The 21,615-nt window shown below is 47.4% G+C and overlaps 1 protein-coding gene across 1 annotated transcript in view; it reads right to left on the bottom strand.

Annotated features, from left to right (window-relative positions):
- Nucleotides 1–21,615, bottom strand: part of Armc9 (armadillo repeat containing 9) — a 112,346-nt gene that overhangs the window by 53,473 nt on the left and 37,258 nt on the right. The window contains exons 14-19 of the mRNA XM_013012145.1: nucleotides 20,181–20,304; nucleotides 17,519–17,658; nucleotides 16,358–16,434; nucleotides 14,293–14,367; nucleotides 8,389–8,479; nucleotides 3,355–3,410 (exon numbers count right to left, since the gene is read on the bottom strand). Coding sequence (XP_012867599.1) covers nucleotides 3,355–3,410; nucleotides 8,389–8,479; nucleotides 14,293–14,367; nucleotides 16,358–16,434; nucleotides 17,519–17,658; nucleotides 20,181–20,304 — 563 coding nt within the window. The remainder of the gene's footprint in view (nucleotides 1–3,354; nucleotides 3,411–8,388; nucleotides 8,480–14,292; nucleotides 14,368–16,357; nucleotides 16,435–17,518; nucleotides 17,659–20,180; nucleotides 20,305–21,615) is intronic.

Here is a 21,615-nt window from a genome sequence, read left to right as displayed (position 1 = left end):
AATGCTAGAAGGCCTGTAACTCAGAAGATACATTCTTAGCTATATTTTTATTTCTTAATGGTTAAAAATGATCTTGTAAGTTGTTGTACAAAGGGGTTTCGATTCAAAGGGGCAGTTGGTGAGTACAACGCATCTTGATCCAAGTCACTCCTTCTTTAATTCTCCCGCACTTCGTTCAACCTCACTTCATCCATCCTTTAAAAAAAGATCTCACTGGGGCCCAGGCTGGTCTCAAGCTCCATCGTGATCCTGTTGCTGCTACGTGCTGCTATGACAAGCATCTACCACCTCACCAGCTGAGTGCTATAGTTTTTTAAATTTTAGTATATAAATGGTTTATCTTCAGATATAACTGGCATAAAGTTATGGCATCTTCAGAAATGAGAAGAAGAAAAACTAGGTTTTGCATCTGGGATCTTCTGGAGAGCTTCTAGGGTGGGGCCGGGGTGCGTGAGTGCACACTCCAGCTCAGTGTAAGCCAAGGAGCACAAGTCTCTCTGGTTTCTGGTTTGTGCTAAGCAGACAATCAAGAACAGTGATTAGTATTTTGTATCTAAATACTAAAAAAAAAAAAAAAAACAAACTGCGCACTAGTGGCTCATTCCTGTAATCCTAGCCACTCAGGAAACTGAGCTCTGAAGATCATGGTTCAGGTAGCTAAGTCTGTGAGACTCTTATTTCTACTTAGCCAGCAAAATGCCAGACTGGAGATGTAATTCAAGCGGTAGAGCGTTAGCCATGAGTGAAAAAGCCAAATGAAAGTGCAAGGCCCTGAGTTCAAGTCCTCTATACCAGGAAAACACACTTTTACAATGGTAAAATGCCCTGACAAGTACTCTGCTGTCTACTTCAGAACTGTTACTTTGAGAGCTGACAACAGGGTTACTGCTCTAAAGATCTTGTTGGTTTTCCTTCAGCATCTATCAATGACTTAACAGGCAATGAGGAAAGTAATGCCTGCCCTTAGCAGAAGCCACACAGAACCAGGATGTGGGGACGTGTCTGAGGTCCCCGGGGCTCACACTGCAGCGTGCTGTGATGGTCACACAGTCCCCTATCACAGTCACAGTTTATCTCTCCCTCCCTCTTCCCACTAAACCTCTTCTAGAAATTCTCTCAAAATTTGTTCCACAACAAACATTTTCAAATCTCTGCACAGAGTAGCCACAAGTCCGGAGAACTGAAAGGCCTCAATGATGGTTCTAGTTGCTTCCAAGGAGAAATTTCCACACGTCAAATCCCCATCATTTAATGGAAGGAGAGGGAACCAAAGGAATTTTCCTTAGGATAAAACAACAGAAGGATTAATAACAAAAACAAAGTAAGCTGGGTGTGGTGAGCAGTACGTGCAGTCCCAGCACTTGGGAGATTGAGGCAGGAGGATTCCCGTGAGAGGTCAGCCTGGGCTACACAGAAGGGGAGGAAGACTATCAAAAAAGTCAAACAAAAGCGGGTCACTGGTGGCTCACGCCTGTAATCCTAGCTACTCAGGAGGCTGAGATCTGAGGATCATGTTAGGGCAGTCTGGGCAGAAAAGTCCCCACAAGACTCTTATCTCCAATTAACCACTCAAAAACCAGAAATGGCTGTATGGCTCAAGTGGTAGAGAGCTAGCCTTGACCACAAAGAGCCCCATGGACAGTGCCCAGGCCCTGAGTTCACACTCCACAACTAACCAAAACAACCACCACCACCACCACCACAACAAAAACAAATCAGACCAAAGCCAACTAAAAATTCCAAAAGAATTACATAGGAAAGGGAAAAAATAGATCTCAAGAGGAACTTTTGGACAGGGTGACAAGAATTAATGGAAGCAAATAATTAAAACATTAATATATAATAGCGAACAGCTATTATATATACAGAGGAGGTGTCTTCATACAGTGAAGAGCAGACTGGCTGTTTCCATCAAAGGGCTGGCCAGCAATGGCCTCTGGGCATAGATGGATTTTTGTTTGGCCTCCGGGCTAACAATGAGTTTTATGTTCTAATATTTGAGAAAAACAAACCCAACAACTCAATGACATCTGAAAATTATATGACACTCATTTCCAGTGTCCACAAATAGTTTTAGGGGAACACAGCCAGATTTCTACAGTTATTCTGTGTTGAAGCAGACTGTGTGGTCTGCTAAGCCTAAGAGCTTCTAATCCCACTTTACAGAAGTCTGCCCACCCTCCGTTCTCGGTTAATTGCTACCTTTCTGTAACCCAGAGTGGTCTTTCTCACTTGGGAGGATAAAGGCTACAGGTCAAGATCTGCCATTCCACCACACAGGGCCGTCTACTGCTGCCACCTGCAGCCCAGGAAGGGAATAGCAGTCCGGGAGGGGACCTGCTGAGGAAATCTCAGCCCATTTCAGATCCAGCACAGTTGTTGGGGGTGGGGGGTGGGGGTGGCAGCACATGGGGGGGGGCGTTCTTGGATGAGCACTTCCCCATCTGATGCCAGCAGGGAGCCCCACGTTCAGTTTTAGCAGACAGACTGCAACTGCAAACAAAATATACCTTCCACATCCACATTTGGAGTGAATGTTCCTCCAAATAAATGAAGCCCCTTCTAGCCAGGTACCAGTGGCTCATGCCTGTAATCCCAGCTACTCGGGAGGCTGAGGTATGAGGATTTCGGTTTGAAGCCATCCCAGGCAGGAAGGCCTGTGAAACTCTTATCTCCAACTAACTACCCTCAAAAAGCCAAAAGTGAAGCTGTGGCTCAATTGGTAGAGCGCTAGCCTTGAGCTGAAGAGCTGAGGGACAGCGCCCAGGCCCAGAGTTCAGGCCCCACGACCAACAATAACAACAACAAAAGAAAAGAAAAGAAAAGGAAAAAGAAAAAGAAAGCAGCTGCATACTAATGTGGTGGTTTCTGCCAGCTCTGAACCAACCCCAGGACCCCTCTCCCCAACAGGCCGAGGCTGGCATGCACACGTACGCGCCGCACCTCTGCTGTCCGCAGGGTAGCAGAGACTGGGACATGGTCACCACATCCTGCCACCCCTGCACTTCCCCCGCTCCTTCCAGGGCAGGCAGCGCCCGGTTCTGCTCCTAGTCCGGGCTGGGCTCCATGTGTTTTGAGCAGAATGTGGCAGAAGTTCTAAGGCCACTGAGCACACAGATGCTGGAAGCTTCCACTTCCTCAAACCTGGGAGGTCAGACCATCAATGGCATTGGAGAGGCCCTGGAGGAGGCAGTCCAGCCTGGGCACCGAGACACCCACCAGAGACCCCGTGTAGGAATGGCAGAAGGGCCACCAGCTGAGATTCAGTGGCCCCCAGAGCAGCGAGGAGCAGAGTGGAAGAACCACCCCCTCCACCGCTGACTGACAAGGGGCTGCGCAGAGCCTCTAACTTACTTCATCATCGTCGTCTTCATCATCATCAGATTCCAGAACGCCATCCAGCAGCTCTTCTGTCAGGAAAAAGAGGTCAGTGAATTCCCTCCAAGTGCCAGCCTGGCCACCACACTGCCAGCACTGCAGAGACGCCAAGTGAGGCGACTTCAGCCACTCTCCAACATGACCATTTCACACTCTTGAAGTTCAAGGTTGATCTTGAACTTGAGATCCTCCTGCCTCAGTCTGCCAAGTGCTGGGAATTCAGGAATGTGTTACTACACTCAGCTTTAACCATTCCTAATCATGGCCATTCAGCCAGTTTCCTATCAACCTTAATTTTAAATTTGAAATCATTTTTTGTTGTTGTTGTTGGTGTGGGGCTTGAACTCTGGGCCTGAGTGCTGTCCCTCAGCTCTTCAGCTCAAGGCTAATGCTCTACCACTTGAGCTATAGCGCCACTTCCAGTTTTCTGGTGGTTTGTTGGAGAAGACTTTCACGGACTTTCCTGCCCGGGCTGGCTTTGAACCTCGATCCTTAGATCTCAGCCTCCTGAGTAGCTAGGATTATAGGCATGAGCCACCAGCAAGCCGGCTTGAAATCAATTTTAAATCAACCTTTCTCAGGGTAGATATATAGTAGCATGGGGAAAAGTGAAAAACTCACTTAGAAAAGGGGTAGGCATGGGCTAGGAAAGTGGCTCAGTGGTAGAATGCTTGTCTTGCATGCATGAAGCCCTGTGTTCGATTCCTCAGCACTACATAAGCAGAAAAAGCTAGAAGTGGTGCTGTGGGGCTCAAGTGGTAGAGTGCTAGCATTGAGCTGAAGAGCTGAGGGACAGCACCCAGGCCTAGAGTTCAGGTCCCACGACTGACAAAAAAAAAAAAGAGAGGGAGTAGGCAGACACGCATAGTGTAATCTAAGGGCTCTTCAGAGAATGAAAGCAAACTACGCTTCACGGCTGGCATCTTGCTGGATACTGAGAGGGGCACTCATTGCACTTGATCAGTCCTTATGAACAGCCTTGTTGCCTGTCATCCCCATTTCATAGGTATTGATGGGGGCACAGGGTGGACGCAGGACTTGCTTGTGGTCCTACTGCATGTGTAAGGCCAAGCTGAGATTTAAGCCAAGCCTGTTTTTAAACTCTATGATTTCTGAATGGTAGGAGGGGTGTGGTTACAGCAAGAAGGGGGTCTTGAAGTTTCTGATCTGAATCATCTTTGGAGTTTACACATGAGTGTAAGTTCTCACAGCACGTACGTGTACATGCCTAGGTAGTGAGTAGTTTCCTCACCTGTCACATGGAGCTCATATTAATTACTTCCTGGGTTTGTTGAGTATTTATACACAGCGGAGCTACAGTGGCCGCGGCTATACAACAGATGTGGGTTACTGACTCATCCGGAGCTTCCCCTAATGCCATCACCTCTCCAAACATACTCAGCGCCTTACCTCCAACCCCACAGCACTGTCCCCTGTGCTCCAGAGGGAGACTGGCTAGTGCCCTCCAGGCATCCTTCCCCCCAGCCTGTCCCAGAACTGTCTCCTTTCTACCTCCCCACTGCATCTCCTTATTAGCACTTCTTTTGCCGCACCCCCCTCCCCTGCCCCCGTCAGTACCAGGGCCTGAACTCAGGACCTTGTACTCTTGCTTGGCTTGTTCCCTAAAGGCTGGCACTGTTCTCTTTGAGCCACACCTTCACTTTTGGCTTTCAGCATGCATTTCGTGAGCACAGGCATGAAGGTCAGGAAAGCCTGAGTGAAGACTCATATAGGAAGTTCACCGAGAGGGGCTAGGCAGAGGCGTCTGTCCCCCGTGAACCCTGCAGGGAGGAAATCACAGCTTCACCCTACAGGGAGGGACTCCATGGACCCCACGGGTGTCAGGCCAGTGCTCAGGGAAGCCGGTGCCCAGGCAGACTCGCCTGCCTTCACACCCATCCTGGCCCACACCATGCCATATGCCAGCTGGCCCGCAGTGACTGTGCAGACACAAAGCCAACATGGCATCTGCATTTTGGCTGAGGTTTCCTTATTCTAACCCGTCCTCTTTGTCACGAATAGCACACTCCAGTCAGCCTTCCAAAATGTCCTTCAAAATGGCCACCAAGGTCACCAGTGGTAACCCCTCATGTTCACGTGGATGGGCCACGTCTGGCACCCCTCATTGCCTTGCCCACTCTCTTACTGCCTGATACCATAATCCCTCCACCTGCTCACAGTCTGCATTGCCAGGACAATCCAGTCCTGTCCCTGGGCCAGCTGCCTCCACATGTGCCTGGGCCAGCGTGTGTCTAGCTGGAATCTGCCTGAAACCCTCGCTGAGGACTGGAAGTGAGGCCTGGGCCCAAGCCAGGGGCAAGCGTTCCTGCTGACACTGCTGTAACCGGATGGTCACTGTCTCCAGACTGGAATTTCCCCAAAGGCTCCATCACTGTCTGTTCCCACCCAGCCTTTAGGGCTAGAATCCTAAAATATTCCTGTGACTTTGTACTTAAAGATCTTAAGACTTCATTGGAAAATAGTTCTGAGGACTGACATTCAGTGTAAATGTCCACTCAAATAAAATAAGCCAATCCTGCTGGGCCTAGACTGTAATCATATCTACTCAGGAGGCTGAGAACTGACCCCGAGGTTCCCAGCCAGCCCAGGTAAAAGTCCACGGGACTCTTATCTCCAATTAACCACCAGAAAACAGAACAAAACAAAGCAAACCACAAAACTAGAAGTGGAGTTGTGGCTCAAAGTGGTAAAGTGATAGCCTTGAGCAAAAAAGCTCAGGAATACCAGGTGCCTAGGCCCTGAGTTCAAAAACCCACAACAGACAAAAAAAAAAAAAAAAATAAAAGAAGGGAAACCAGTACGTCACCACCACCCAAAGGTGGTGGCCATGTCATGCATCTTATTAAGCTATGGTGCCAGCGTACACCTGCTCATACTTTCCACCAGATGAAGCAGACGGAACACAGGCTCTCCACAAGCTCCATTTTGATGTGTGGGTGACACATATCCTAAGTGGAGTTTAACTTCCAAATCTTGTTTCTAAGCAGCACACTGTAGGGTAACCAATTCCTGGGTCCCACCTCTGTCTACGGAAAATGAGTCACCTGAGGACTGGAGATAAAGAAGAAATACCTCTTGGCCTCTTATTGGAAAAGGATCACCTGCTGGGTGCCAGTGGCTCACACCTGTAATCTTAGCCACTCAGGAGGCTGAGACCCAGAGGATTGCAATTTGAAGCCAGCCAATGCAGAAAGGTCATTAAGCAGGTATGGCTCAAGTGGCAGAGTGCCTGTCTTGAGTGAAAAAGCCAAGGGCGAGACCCCCAGCCCTGAGTCCAGGCCCCCATACAGGCATTAAGTGAATAAATAAATAAATAGGAAGTAGTTATTTCTCCCATCTGCCAGAACACCCTGGGATACAAAGCTCTGCCTGTGACAAGTCCCTGTCAAAGTATGTCCCCTACAAGAGCAAGAACCATCTCCTCCCTCACTGGCTCTGGCGTTCCAGGAGCAGGGTGGGTATTCTTTAGCTCAGGTCAGAGTGCCAATGAGCCTGAATCCTGCATGTTGGCTGCCAGGCAGGGGAGAGGGCAAGGAACTGCATGTATTCTCAATGGACTGGAACACACAGAGGCAGCCTTGACGAAGATTCTAACTGGAATGGGACTGTGCTGCGAGGAACCCTGCCCTCCAGGCTAAGGCACAACTGCCCCTGAGAGGCATGCTCAGAAAGACCCCGCCAGGCCTGGAGGCCAGCTGCCATTTCATTCTATTTGATTATTCTGAGTCAGAACAAATGCTGAGAAAATAAAGCTCTATCTTCTGCCTGTCTGAATTTGGAGGTGAACTATACTTGCTCCATAAGAAGCAAGGAGGAGCCAGGTACCGGTGGTTCACACCTGTCATCCTAGCTACTCAGGAGGCTGAGATCTGAGGATCCCAGTTCAAAGCCAGCTTGGGCAGGAAAGTCTATGAGACTCTTATCTCCAATTAATCACCAGAAAACTGGAAGTGGTACTGTGGCTCAAGAGGTGAAGCATTAGCCTTGAGCTGAAGAGCTGAGGGACAATGCTCAGGCCCAGAGTTCAAGCCTCACGACTGACAAAAATGCAAGGCCGCAAGGGTTTCAGCCCCCTGCCACTCATCCCTGCTGCCTCCTGCAGGAACCCCTGGCACCTCCTCTTCCCTGAAGCACAGATGGTGCCCTGCTCACTGCCTGCTGGACCCTCTGGGAACTTCAAAGCTGTCTCCTGCAGTAGGAGAAACGCCATTAGCAGGTGTCGGGGCAGCTCAAGCCAGGCACCATTCCTACAAGACAGGCCCGTGGGCTTCCTAGCTTGGTGCTGGCCACATGACTGACTCATGAGGCAAGATGAAGACATTTAAATTAGGAACTCCCACCAGCTCAGCTTTTGTGCGCATGCCCTGCTGGGGGCCAGGGAAGGGGATGGAGAGAGATGGAGGTGACCATCATGACCCCTGGGCTGGAAGAGGCGGAGCCCCCACTCCCCTTCCCTGAGGTGTCCCAGGTCCTCTCCTGCTTATTATGGGATGTGTGTCGTGGTACTGAAGGCGGCTAGAAAGGGGGCCACGCTGCCTCCTCCCTCCCTTACTGCCCAGTGGAGTAAGTGACCAGGTCAATGGCATTTTCTACAGTTGGTGCTATAAGGACTGGCATCTGGCCCCAGGACCTGGGGAAGTCACCCTTCTGGGTTGGGCAGAACTTTGAAGGAAGAAGGGAGGGGCCCATAAAGAGAACTTACAAGGCAGGGAAGGCGTCAGTAACTGCTTTGAACTCCTTTTTGTAGACTGCACATCCGCCTACTGCGTGATAAGAGATGCACAGTGTGATAAGACATCATTAATGTGTGGACACTCTGGCCTTGGGCACCTGGCCAGACTCTCAGCTGTGAGTTCTCCTGGGCCTGCCTGCTTCCCAGAGGCCTTGGACGGACTGGGGCAGCCGAGCCCTCTTCGGAAGGCCAGGCATCTTTCTCAGGAGCATGAGCGAGCTGTTGGGAAGGCAGACCAGAATCTTGATGGCACTCACCAGAACTGAGCTGCTTAATGATGAATTCTATTTGGCGGACCATCTCTGCGTTGCCTTCTTTGATGAAGCAGCGAAGTATGTCTTCCATTCCCTGTAGCAAGAGGGAACAGTTTATACTCACTGTTTCATAGGGACTCGCCACTTTTCAGGGGGGCACATTGATCTTTCTTTTTAGGGGTGACATGTATAATTAAAGGAAATATGCTGCTTGGTATGAAATACTGTGTGTGTGTAGGTGCTGGTCCTAAGCACTGTCTCTGAGCTTTTTCTGCTCAAGGATAGTGTTCTCTAGAGCATAGCTCTACTTCTGGTTTTCTGGTGGCTAACTGGCGGTAAGAGTCTCAGAGACTTTCTTGCCCGGGATTGCTTCAAATTGCAATCCTCAGATTTCAGCCTTTGGAGTAGCTAGGATTACAGGTGTGAGCCACAGGCACCCAGCTCAAATCAACTTCTTTGTGTGCATGTAGTAGTGCTGTGATTTGAAGTCAGTGCTTCCTAAGTCCTAGGCAGGTGCCTTTACCCCTTGAGCCGCTCTTTCATATCACTTGACTTCTCCCAGCCAGCTTCCTCAACTATAAAATGATGAAGCTGGATGTTGTTGGCTTATACCTGAAATCCTAGCTACTCAGGAGGCTGAGATCTGAGGAGCCAGGTTCACTGCTAGCCCAGGCAGAAAAATGTGTGAAACTCTTATCTCTAACCAGCAAAACGCCAGAAGTGGAGGTGTAGCTCACTTGATAGAGCACCAGGCTTGAACGAAAAAGCCAAGCATGAGCACAAGGTCCTATGTGTAAGCCCTAGGATTGACACACACACAAAATAAATTAATTAAAATGATGACCAGTCCTTGAGTTGATCTGACCTTTTAAAAAGCTAATGTATGGGTAGACACTGGTGGCTCACGCCTGTAATCCTAACTACTCAAGAGGCTGAGATTTGAGGATTGTGGTTCAAAGCCAGCCTGGGCAGGAATGTCCCTGAGACTCTTATCTCCAGAAAACCAGAAGTGGCACTGTGGCTCAAGTAGCAGAGTGCTCGCCTCGAGCTGAAGAGCTCACGGCAGCACCCAGTCCCCAGAGTTCAAGCCTCACGACCAAAAAAAAAAAAAAAAGCTAGTGTATATAATTGATATTGGTTACCTAGACATCCACATTTGTCAAGATGCACTCAATTATACACGAAAGCCTGTGTGTGTCATCACATCATTTGCATATTATACCTAAAAATGTAGTATCTGGTCCAATGGTGGCACAATGTAGATGGTCGGTAAATAGTGAGACTGTGCCTGCTGGTCTGGCAGGAAGTGGCTCGGCCTGTGGCAGCTGAGCTGAGGGGATAAGCAAGGTTTCTCAGTGACAATCTTTGGACAGAACCTGACAGAATAAGGACACTGCACTGCAAGGCAGAGACAGGTGAGCCCACAGAGAGACCTTGAAGGAACAATCTGGAAGGGAGAGAGAACTAAGACTGAGTGAGTTAAGAGCAGAGAATTTCAAAGAGGAGCGGGTTGCCAGGACTTGGGGGCCTGCTTGTGTTTTCAAAGACACAGTCACTAACCAAGTATACCATAGCCCTTGGCTGCCCAGAGAACTGAATTTGTTCTTTCTGCCCAGAGAACTGAATTTGTTCTTTCTGTTCAGAAATGGAGCTTCCCCTTTGTGTCCCACAGATAAGAGCCAGCAGGGAAAGAACACTGTCAAGCAAAAGTGATGTGCACAACCCCCATGTGCTAAGAGCAAGATCACCTGCGCCACACAGGAATGGCCATGTCTCTTCTGGCACTTTCGTCAGAGGAACAAGACAAAGAATCCATGCAGCCTCTCTCCCAGCTTTTCCTCCAGAGTTTACAACTGCCTGTGATTATCTGCTTGTATCTTTTTTTTTTCTTTTGTAGGTTGTGGAGCTTGAACTCTAGGCCTGAGTACTGTCCCTCAGCTCTTCAGCTCAAGGCTAATGCTCTACCACTTGAGCTACAGAGTCACTTCTGGTTTTCTGGTGGTTTACTGGAGATAAGAGTTTCACGGACTTACCTGCCTGGGCTGGCTTTGAACTGTGATCCTCAGATCTCAGCTTCCTGAGTAGCTAGGATTACAGGTGTAAGTCACTGGCACTGGGATTTTTTTTTTTTAATGTTCAGGATAACTTTTTTAAAAAAATTTATTGTGAAAGTGATGAAGAGGGGAGTTATAGTTACATAAGTAAGGTAATAATTTGCTGGGTGTCAGTGGCTCATGCCTGTAATCCTAGCTACTCAGGAGGCTGAGATCTGAGGATCATGGTGCAAAGCCAGCCTGGGCAGGAAAGGCTTGAGACTATCTCCAATTAACCACCAGAAAACCGGAAGTGGTGCTGTGCCTTGAGTTGAAAAGCTGAGGGACAGCACCCAGGCCCAAAGTTCAAGCCCCACAACTACCAAAAAAAAAACCCAGTAATGAGCACATTTTTTTTCCCAATCCTGGGACTTGAACTCAGAGCCTGGGCACTGTCCCTGAGCTTTTTTTTGCTCAAGGCTATCACTCTACTACTTGAGCCATAGTGCCACTTCCGGCTTTTTCTGTGTATGTGGTACTGAGGATTCGAATCCAGGGCTTCATGCATGCTAGGCAAGCACTCTACCACTAAGCCACATTCCCAGCCCATGAGTACATTTCTTCTTAATCATTGTACCCCCTTCCTCATTTTTTCCCACTTCCCACTCCCCTCTCCCTCAAGTAAAGTTTATTTCCCACACCGTGTCTAGTGAGTATCTTTGTTGCATTAATTCAATCCTTTGTCCTGCTGCTTCTGTGATTTTCTTTCCCTTTCATGGATCAGATAAGCTTTTACAAGACAAAGGGTACAGAAAACTAAAACAGAAAAAAAAAAAAAGAAGTAACAGCATACAGGATATAACAAGAATCTTGTTTCCAATTCTTACAGTCCATTTTTATATACTTCATTATGTACGGTTCTATGCACTTATCTGCTTGTATCTTTACAGATCTTTTTATTTTCATTTGCTCTCTTCCATAAAGCTCTAGCTCAGCTGTTACTTGGACAAACAATAAACTTTCATAGTTAGGAGGAATATTTGGAGATAATTTTTCTTTCAACAAAAAACACTCCAATAAGAAAGTCCATTTATTTTTAAAAACCACATATATTAGGTAATGTTTAATCTAAATTATAGAAATGGATACTCAAAAAAAAAAAAAGGCTGGGAACATGTCATAGTGGTAGAGTGCTTGCGTAGTATGCGTGAAGCCCTGGGTTCGATTCCTCAAAACCACATAAACAGAAAAAGCTGGAAGTAGCACTGTGGCTCAATCAGGGACAGTGCCCAGGCTCTGAGTTCAGGCCCTAGGACTGGCAAAAAAAAACCAAAAAGAAAAACCATGCCTGTATTTCTGGAGCTTGGAAGGTTTGAGGCGAGGAAGACAAGTTCAAAGCAGCTTGGCTATAAAGTGAGACCCCGTCTCAAATGAACAACAGTGCTATATTATCCTGAAAATAGTAACTTGTGACTTGAAGTAATTCTGGCCAAATAAAATATGCTCAGGTAGATGGGGAGGACACTGACTGGGACTCACCAGCCAAACGTGTAGACATGAGAACAGCATACCCAAAGAAGAGAACAAGGAACTCACGCTGGACAAGCAGCTGTGGTTAAAGACTACTGCCGAGACGCAGGAGGAGTAGCCCTTTACAGAAATGCCTGGGACTCTAGTTCAGATATTGCAAATCTGCAAGGAGATTCAACTCCAAACATAAAATTCATTTATGTTTTACATTCATCTTATAGAGACTTAATATATATGTATATGTGTGTGTGTGTGTGTGTGTGTGTGTGTGTGTGTGTGTGTGTGTAATTTGTTTGGTTCTCTGCAGGGGGTGCTCTTTTATAAGGCAAGGTCTCAGCCTTCTGAGTAGCTAGGGTTATAAGTTTAAGCCACTGGCGCCCAGCTTCAAGTTTTCTTTTCAAGGTAAAAAAACAGTAATGCACTGGACACTTGGAACTTTGACTCAGACTTTTAATCCTAGTTACTTGGGAAGTGGAGACCAGGAGGATCCCAGTTTGAGGCTAGCCTGGGTAAAAGGAAGTAAGAACTCATCTCAACAAAACCAGCAGGGAATGGTGGCAGGCACCTGTCATCCCAGCTATGCAGGAAGTGTAAATAGGAGGATTAGGATCCTGGACAGTAAGGATAAAAATGTGAGATCTTGCATTAAAACTAACCAAAGCAAAAGGGGCTGGGGGCATGGCTCAAATAGTAGAGTGCCTGCCTAATAAGCATGAGGCCCTGAATTCAAGCGCAGGTACTGCTCTCCCCTCAAAAATCAAAACAAAAACTCCAAATATTAAAACCCATTGCAGCTGAACCACGCCAAATGTAAACATTTCACCAAATGTCTTCATTACTATTCAACCTTTCTTCTGCACCATTCTCTCTCAGATGAGCCTCTCCTTCTGGGGCTCTCCTGACATTGACATCAGGTCCCTAGGCTCTGCATTTTCTCCCATGTTGTAGGGACACGCTGATGGTCTGCTCATGAGGACCCTGTCCTGTGGCTGCCTCTCACTTGTGCATGTTCTGGTGTGCCTCGGGTGTGCCTGCCAGTGAGCTGCACCCCAGCCCTCCTCCTCTTTGGAGGCTATGTCAGTTCCCTTCTTTCTTCCTCTTCAGCCTACATGGTTTTTCCTGTCCTTTTCCTTTTCTTTTACCTAGATGGCCATAATTCAGAATTTAAGTTTATTTTCTCTGTTCTGTATTGAAAAAAGTAGCAGTATTATATTGAAACTAGGTGGCAAAGCCATGCACTGGTGGCTCATACCTCTAATCCTAGCTACTCACGAGGCTGAGATCTGAGGATCAAGATTCAAAGCCACATTGGGCAGGAAAGTCCATAAGACTCTTATTTCTAACTACCAAAAAGCCAGAAGTGGATCTGTGGCTCAAGTGGTAGAGTGACAGCCTTAAGCTAAAAAGATAAGGGACAGTGCCCAGGCCCTGAGTTCAAGCTCAGGACACCAAAAAAACAAAACCCAGGAAGTAATTAAGGTCCATTGTGATTATATAGAACAGTTCTTGAGGAAATGTTCATCTCAGGTGTCAGTGTTGACATGATTTTAGATGATCAATTAGATGGCTGAGCAATTCTAAGTAAGCAAAACCACCTGGGGAAGGAATCCAGCCTGTGGTAGGGGGAAATGCCTTTAATCCCTTCACCACACATTCATCTGCACTTGGTTACCTTGATTTCACACAGTGTCATGAAGAAGAAAAAGGCTTTTCTCTCTGGATGCAGAAACACTTGCCCTCTCAAAATATGATCCTAATCACTGGGCCATTGTTCTTTTACTTCAAATATCAGAACAAATGCCCAAGGACTGGGCAGTTTTATAATCCATGTGGCTATTCTCAGAATATCTGCCAACCTCGAGAAAATAACCTGCTAGAAATTTTCTAACACTGTGATTCTTTTTTTGTTTTTGTTGGTCGTGGGGCTTGAACTCTGTGCCTGGCACTGTCCCAGCTCTTCAGCTCAAGGCTAGTGCTCTACCACTTGAGCCACAACACCACTTCTGGTTTTCTGGTGGTAAACTGGAGATAAAAGTCTCACAGCCTTTCCTTCCCGGGCTGGCTTTGAACAATGATCCTCAGATCTCAGCCTCCTGAGTAGCTAGGATTATAGGCATAAGCCACCAGTGCCCAGCTGACATTGTGATTCTTAACGACTAAGGATTTTAGGGATCCCCTTGTGATTCAACTAAAACCCACAGATTCTCTCCCTGTAAATTTCACACACATGTTTTGTATGCACGTTCAGGGGTGTGTAAGCTGTGTGCAGCCTTCCCGGGAGTGCGGGAGGCAGCCATGACCTGTTGTGTGGCAGGAGCCCTTGCACTGGCAGGTGTGTCCTTACCATGGCTCTGGCCTCCTCACGAATGGACGGGATGGAAAGGATGCTGTACAGAGCTCCATTCACGTATGGCTGGATCTATAAGGGGTGGAAAAAAACCCAGTCATTTTCAAGTTTTCAAATGCCAACACAATTTTATCAGACACCACTCTTTTTTTTTTTTTTTTGGGTCCGGTTGTGGGGTCTGAACTCTGGGCCTGGGTGCTGTCCCTCAGCTCTTCAGCTCAAGGCTAGCACTCTACCACTTGAGCCACAGTGCCACTTCCGGCTTTTCTTTTTGCTTATGTGGTGCTGAGGAATCGAACCCAGGGCCTCAGGCATGCAAGGCAAGCGCTCTACCACTGAGCTACTTTCCCAGCCCCAGACACCACTCTTGAGGACAATCTGGCTAATGGGGAGGTGGGCATCCCAAGGTCTTGAGAACTCAGGATGTTTTCAAAGGACAGGACTTTCATTTATCTGTGACAGCTACAATGAGTTCAAAGCCAAACCCATCCCTCTCTCCAAAGCTTCCTCCTGCTATACTTCATCACTTCAGGAAAGTCAGCTCGAGTCTCTGCTGACTCCTTTCTGCTGCTCCCAGTTTGGTCTCTGAGCCGATTCAATGGAACCCTTCTTTTCCACAGCCACAGCTGCTGTCCTTGCTCAGCCATGGCGGGCCATGACCGAGACTACAACAAATCTCTAAGTTACTCCAACTTTGATGCTTACTGTTCGACTTAATCATCCTATCACTGCCAAAAGTCTGCAATACACACGGAATAAATCACCCCTCTCCCCACCTAGGAAACCTCCCTTACACCCCTCATGGAGACTCCCCCACATAGATCTTCCGGCTTTGGTGTGTGAAGCTCCCCTGGCTGGAGAAGCTCTCCTTCTATGTTTTACCTGACGGCTGATTTAGCCTTTCAATCCCAGATCAGACCAGGTCTCAAACTCAGGTCTCCTTGGAAGCCATTCTGGAGCTGACCCATGCTCACCTCTACTTCCTGAACCTCCTTCTACTTCTGAGCTGCTTCCCTGGCTTTTTCCCATGCTACTGAGTTCTCCTGTATTTGGAGCTCTGAGGACAGGACTCTATTCTTCCAGGAGACCCTAACGTGAAACGAGCACTGGATGGCACACGGCTGGGTATGACAAATGAGGTCCCTTTTCCGTGGAGTGTGTGCTCCCACCTCCACGGCCAGCAGTCCTCGCCACCCACCACCCCTCAGCGCTGGACCACACTGTCCCTATTGGCCAGTCTTACTGTCTGTCATCTCCCTGACTGCGAGTGATGCTGAACATCTTTTCATGTTTACAGGCCATCGTAAAATGTACTATGCTGTGAAAGGTCTTCTTTCCCCCTTTACTCTTGTCTTTGTTCTGACAGACTGTTTGACTTCTACTTGTAAACTTAAGAGAAGCGTTTTACTTATTGGCACATTAAACCTGTGTAACTTTCAACTCTGATTTTGGGGTCTTCTCCATGCAGAGCTCCCCTGTGTGTGGCCCTGGTCACTGCGGTCACAGCATGCGCCAGGCAGTAGCAGTACAGTGGAGGCCACTGAAATGTCCACCCTCCAGCAGCTGGCAAGTAACATGGTAGGCCGCAAGCCAGGGAGCGTCTCTAGTAATGAGACTTAACAAATAAGGCGTGTGAAACAGAAAGGTTCCAAGTCCAGGGACCAATTTGTGATCTGCATGAGCTCTAGACTCACGGCCACTTACACAAATTGAGCACACACAGACCGGTGTCATGTCTACTCCGAGGCCACACGATGTGTCTATAGTCAGATACTAACCCACTGGGGGAGTGTGGGTGTGAGCAAGGATGCAGCAGGACAGATGAGGAAAATGAGCCACACCTGGAGGGCAGTGGGCCAGAGGACGAAGGTGAGGACAACTCCTGCCTCCAACGTCCAAATTATAAACAATTTGGTCACTTGTAAAAGCACCCAGAAGGGGGAATATTCACATACTTGCAAAACGTGTTAGCACTCTCCAGCCAGACTCCTGCCTGTGAGGGTATCGGTACCGAGGACCCCATCACCACCCCGGCCCAGGGCCAGCAGCGCTGACTGAGTACCTCGTGGTTTTCGTGTCCAAGGAGGTCCGAAAGTACTTTGAGTACAAGGCCCGCCACCTTGGCACACATGTTCTTCCCTGTAGAAAGCAAGGCAAAGCACAAAGTGACATGCTGCCCTGGGCTGTCAGGTACTCTCAGGACAAACCTTGGCTTCTCTGCGTAGAAGCTGAGTGACCTTAAGCAAGTGGTCTAACCACTCCAGGCCTCAGTTTTCTCTTCCTTTCACACCTGGTTCAAAGGGCCATATAGACTGAAGTAAGCCAGCATACAGGCAGGGCCCGGTATGCACCCCAGGGCTCAGGAACTAGTGGCCATGCTGCCATCAGATGCTGAGGCCTTGTGGGTAAAGCAGATAACTGGTATGAGCAATGTCCTGTGGCCCAACATCATAAGCTACTGAGAGAAATCCACGCTCATCAAGAAAAGTCATCAGAATGTGACAGGAGTATTACAAGGCTTTCTGCACAGGCATTTTGGGAGAGGACAGATGTAACAGCCATTCCCAGTCAAAAACACAAGTAGGAAGCTTAGAGTACGAGGCACCAAAGGTGAAACATTTCTAACCAGTACCCGGGAGCTGGCCACGCGTCCAGCCGCTTTCCTCTCCAGACCTAGTGGACCTGGCGCCTATTCTAAAGAAGCTTCTGGCATTCCAGCTAACAGAGCACTAGAACGAGCTGCTAGGTACACAGAGGTGAAGCCACACCTCAGCTGAGTACAGATGCAAGCAGCTCCAAGCTCGCATCACCCTCTACCGCCAGGCCTGGACAGCTGTGAGCAACCAACCTGTTTGTGTCTACCACCAACTTGATCCTGGGCAATATGGGAACCCTATCCTCTGTCTCCAGAGAAGAGATCTTCATTCTTAACCTCCTACCTTTGAATAATGCATTAAGATCAGGGAAAATGTAATGAGTTTAATTTCCTCTTCATGCAGACATGATCATATAAATAAAACATTCTTTCTGAGGCCAGAAGGCATTCTGGCTCTGGGGACAGACTAGCTTCCTACCTAGCTGGAAATGCTTTCATATTCCTTTGTCATCTTTCCATGAGGAAAGCAGCAGCAAGCCCTCATGGACAGCCTGGAGTCCAGACTCCTGGTTAGGACTCTCCCATCCCCCAGAACTAGGGCGCATGCGTGAGGAGGGGCTGCCACACCTGCACTGCGGAGGCAGAGGTTCATGAGCAAGGCCACCGAGTACTCCAGTGTGTAGTCAGACAGGCAGTCGGGGTCCTTCAGAATATCAATCAGCCAGAAGATGAGGCCATCTCGAATCATCGCCGTCTGTAGTGGGCGCCTGCCATGAAATAGCCTCAGGTGAATGAACTGACAAAGGACATACATGGAAGAAGATGCAGAGGGTGCTACACCTGACTGTAGTCAGGGTGTACAGGAGGTGTACTACGAGGCTGAAATAAACAGAAATTCCCCACCTTTTAAGGCTATCATAAAGAAAAAAAAAGTAAAAAAGGAGGCCTCCACTTCAAAAGTTTCCTTTTCAAGATTTAAATTTAGCAGAATATTTATGAATAGCTTCTGGTCTATTTAACCCAGGAAATAGGACCACAGAAATACATCTTAGGCATAATGAGCTGTAGGAAAATAAAGAAAAATTAGACAGGCAAAAATCCAGATCAAAACCATCTTACTCTCTGTAGAGTAAGATGGTATAATAATTTTCTATTCAAAGTCTGATGTAATATCTCTCACCAAGTCCAGGTGGGAGGCATGGCTCAAGTGGAAGAGCACTTACCCAGTAAGCATAAGGCCCTGGTACCAATACCAGAAAAGAAAAATCTTACAAAATCCAAAGTTTCCTCCAAATGTGTAATGGTGAATGTCATTACAGGACATGAATGTGGTGTCACCACAAGAAAACACTTGAATTATCTGAACACCAGAAGGACTAGCATGTTCCTATCCTGGTCAATATATTAGGGTAAAATAACCACTTCGGGCGGGAGAACCAATCTGTTCTTGCCATCTTCAAAAGCCTTCAGCTGACCTGATCAAGGGGTGTGTCTTGCAGAACAGTAGAACTTAAATTACTGTTCAGAGAAAAAAATTGCAATAAATATGAGTTACCTTGAGTGCATGGTCACTGTGTCTTAAAGTAAGCTACGTGCTCCTTAAGGTGTCCACAGCTCTAAGAAAGTGTCAACTCTAGATTCTGGAAGCCCTTTTTTAGTCTACAGAGTCAGCACAAGCTGCAGACAGCATCCCTGTCCCCAAAGCATATACACATGCTTCATATTTCAGGTTTCTGGGTAATTAGACCTAGTACCAACACATTTAATTGGAAGAAGGTGTGTTCAGAAAAGGATGGGCCAAAAAAGATGAGAATGGGAGCAATCAGAGTCATTCATAAAGTTAACAAGAGAGGGAGCTAGGCTCTAGAAGTTATCATGTGACACAACAATTCCAGTAAAAAGAGGAACAAAGTAGTCAGGCACTAGTGGCTCACCTCTCAGGAGGCTCAGATCTGAAATTAGCCTGGGGAAAAAAAAATCTGTTAATCGGAGATAAGAATCTCTTATTACCCAACAAAAGGCCAGAAGTGGAGGTGTGCCTAGAGTGGTAGAGCACCAGCCTTGAGCACAAAGCCAAGTAAGAGCATGAGGTCCCATCATCAGTACCAAAAAAAGAAAAAAAAGGAAAGAAGTACTGACATGTCAAAAAGAACAACCCTTACAGACTACAGTACAGGAATGTGTAGGACAAGCACATCTGCAATGGATGTGGTGGCTGCCGGGGCTGGGGCGGGGATGAGGAGGTACTGTTAAGTGGTTTGAGGGTTTTTTTTTAGTGGGGATGGAAATATTCTAAATTATGATTATGGCTGTTCAACTGCAAATTTGATAAAGATCACTGGCTTGAGCCTGGCGCTGGTGGCTCACGCCTGTAATCCTAGCTACTCAGGAGGCTGAGATCTGAGGATCACGGTTCAAAGCCAGCCCGGGCAGGAGAGACCGTGAGACTCCTATCTCCAATAAACCACCAGAAAACCAGAAGTGACTCTGTAGCTCAAGTGGTAGAGCGCTCACCTTGAGCTGAAGAGCTGAGGGACAGCGCCCAGGCCCAGAGTTCAAGCCCCATGACCGACAAAAAAAAAAAAAAAAAAAAAAATCACTGGCTTGTCACTTATGCTGGTGAACTATGTGGCATATAAAAATACACTTCAGTAAGTTATTCATTTGTAAAAAGCTATAGGTGGAAAGAATAACCCTGGGGGTTAGAGGAATGGCTCAGGTAGTCGAGCATCAGATACTGAGTTTGAGTCCTGATCTCTAACAACAACAATAACAGAGCTATATGTGGACATCTGAATTTTGGATGTCTGATGCACTGATTCTAAGTCCTAACAGGTGCAGGCCAAGATTAGGGGTGAACTGGTGGATGAGCCTGAGGAGCAGGACACCCTAACCTTAACCCCCACAGGACCAACCAGCAACTGTAAATGTCTGGTTTCACAGGGGCTGGGAGCAACCTGAAAACTCCCGATGTGTTTATCTCAAACTTGCTTCATGCTGGGGACACAAATCCAGCCCTAAGCTGGTACCAATGACCTAACATGCATGGGGACAATAACAGTGCTTTCACGTGATGTGTTCTTAGCACAGCAGCCTCAGCAGGACAGCTTAGATAGATAAGCTACCCAGCTCTGTCTTGAAAAGTCAAACAGCCTCTCTTAAGCACCCACAGGAAAGGATCATCCGCCTGCTGGCTTATTATAGGAGTTAAATAGGAAGTCAATCATGGCTTTAAATACCCCCAAGCTGACTTCACAAACACTACCACGAACCACTGTAGGGTCATTACCTGAGGCTGAACTTCTGCAGGGCCCCGAGAACATTCTCTCGGGTGATGACATCCTTGTCCTCCTCTTTCAGCCTTCCCTCCAACATCCGGAGCACCTTGGTGTTCTGGGCAAGGTAGAGGCGACCTAACAGTATACCAGAGATGAGACAGAAGAGATAGAATTACTCTGGTATGTTCTAAAAACACCTTCTATGAGAACTTTTTTTTTTTTTGTCAGTCCTGGGGACTTGAACTCTGGGCTTGGGCGCTGTCCTTGTGTTCTTCAGCTCAAGGCAAGTGCTCTACCACTTGAGCCACAGTGCCACTTCCAGTTTTCTAGTGGTTTATTGGACTTTCCTGTCCGGGCTGGCTTTGAACCTTGATCCTCAGATCTCAGCCTCCTGAGTAGCTAGGATTACAGGCATGAACCACTAGTGCCCTGCTTCTTCTATAAGAAATCTTAAAGTAGTAGAGCACTAGCCTTGAGCTGAAGAGCTGAGGAACAGCGCTCAGGCCAAGTTCAAGCCCTACAACTGACCAAAACAAACAAACAAACAAACACCTTAAAGTATATTTCTTCTGAGGCCAATGTGGTGGCATATGCCTGCAATCCCAGGCTTGGCTATCTAAGAAGACCCTGCCTCCTAAAAAAGAATGTATTTTTTCTAAAAGTTGGTTTTATTCAACCAATTATGTAATGAATGGACAACTTCATTTCCTAGCAGGGCACCAGTGGCTCACACCTGTAATCCTATTATTTAGGAGGCTGAGATCTGAGGTTCATGGTTCAGGGACTGCCTGGGCAGGAAAGTCTGTAAAACTCTTATCTCCAATACTACACAGAAAAAGCTGGAAGTGGTGCTGTGGCTCAAGTGGAAGAGTGATAGCCTTGAGCACAAAAATGCTCAGAGACAGCGCCCAGACCCTGATTCAAGCCCAAAAAAACCAGCAAGCCCCCCTCCCCCAAACAAAAAACCAAAAAAAAACTTCATTTCTGGAAAGTTAAAACAAGTCCCACATTATGTGGCAACATTCTTCAGTGGCTGAAATTCTGAACCTAATAGATTTCTGAGGAGAAATGGGAGCGACTGTACATGATAAGCCCCTTGGCCTTTCCAACAGAGGCAGCTGAGTCTTGTGGCCATGTTTCCTGGGTCTGTAGAGAGATCTAGAACAGGTGCAGGGCTGATGAAGGTGGGAGCCCTCGCTGGGGCCCTCTAATGAGTCCAGAGTGGTCACTAGCCTGCAGTGTACCTCTATACTGACACCGAGATGTCCGTTTGAGACCTAAGTTTTAAAATGGTCCTCACTGCAAACCTGGCTGATAATAAATGCCAGCCACATGGATAGGAAAATCAATGAAAGAGTCAAGAAATAAACTTTGGAGTATCATGTATTATCCGTAACTTGAAAATTCCTTTATCACATTAAAAAATAGCTCATGATTGCAATCCTA

Source organism: Dipodomys ordii, unplaced genomic scaffold, assembly GCF_000151885.1.
Source record: "Dipodomys ordii isolate 6190 unplaced genomic scaffold, Dord_2.0 Scaffold1, whole genome shotgun sequence".
NCBI lineage: Eukaryota > Metazoa > Chordata > Mammalia > Rodentia > Heteromyidae > Dipodomys > Dipodomys ordii.
Note: the sequence above shows the minus strand (reverse complement) of the source record. Positions and strands in the feature narration are given on the sequence as shown.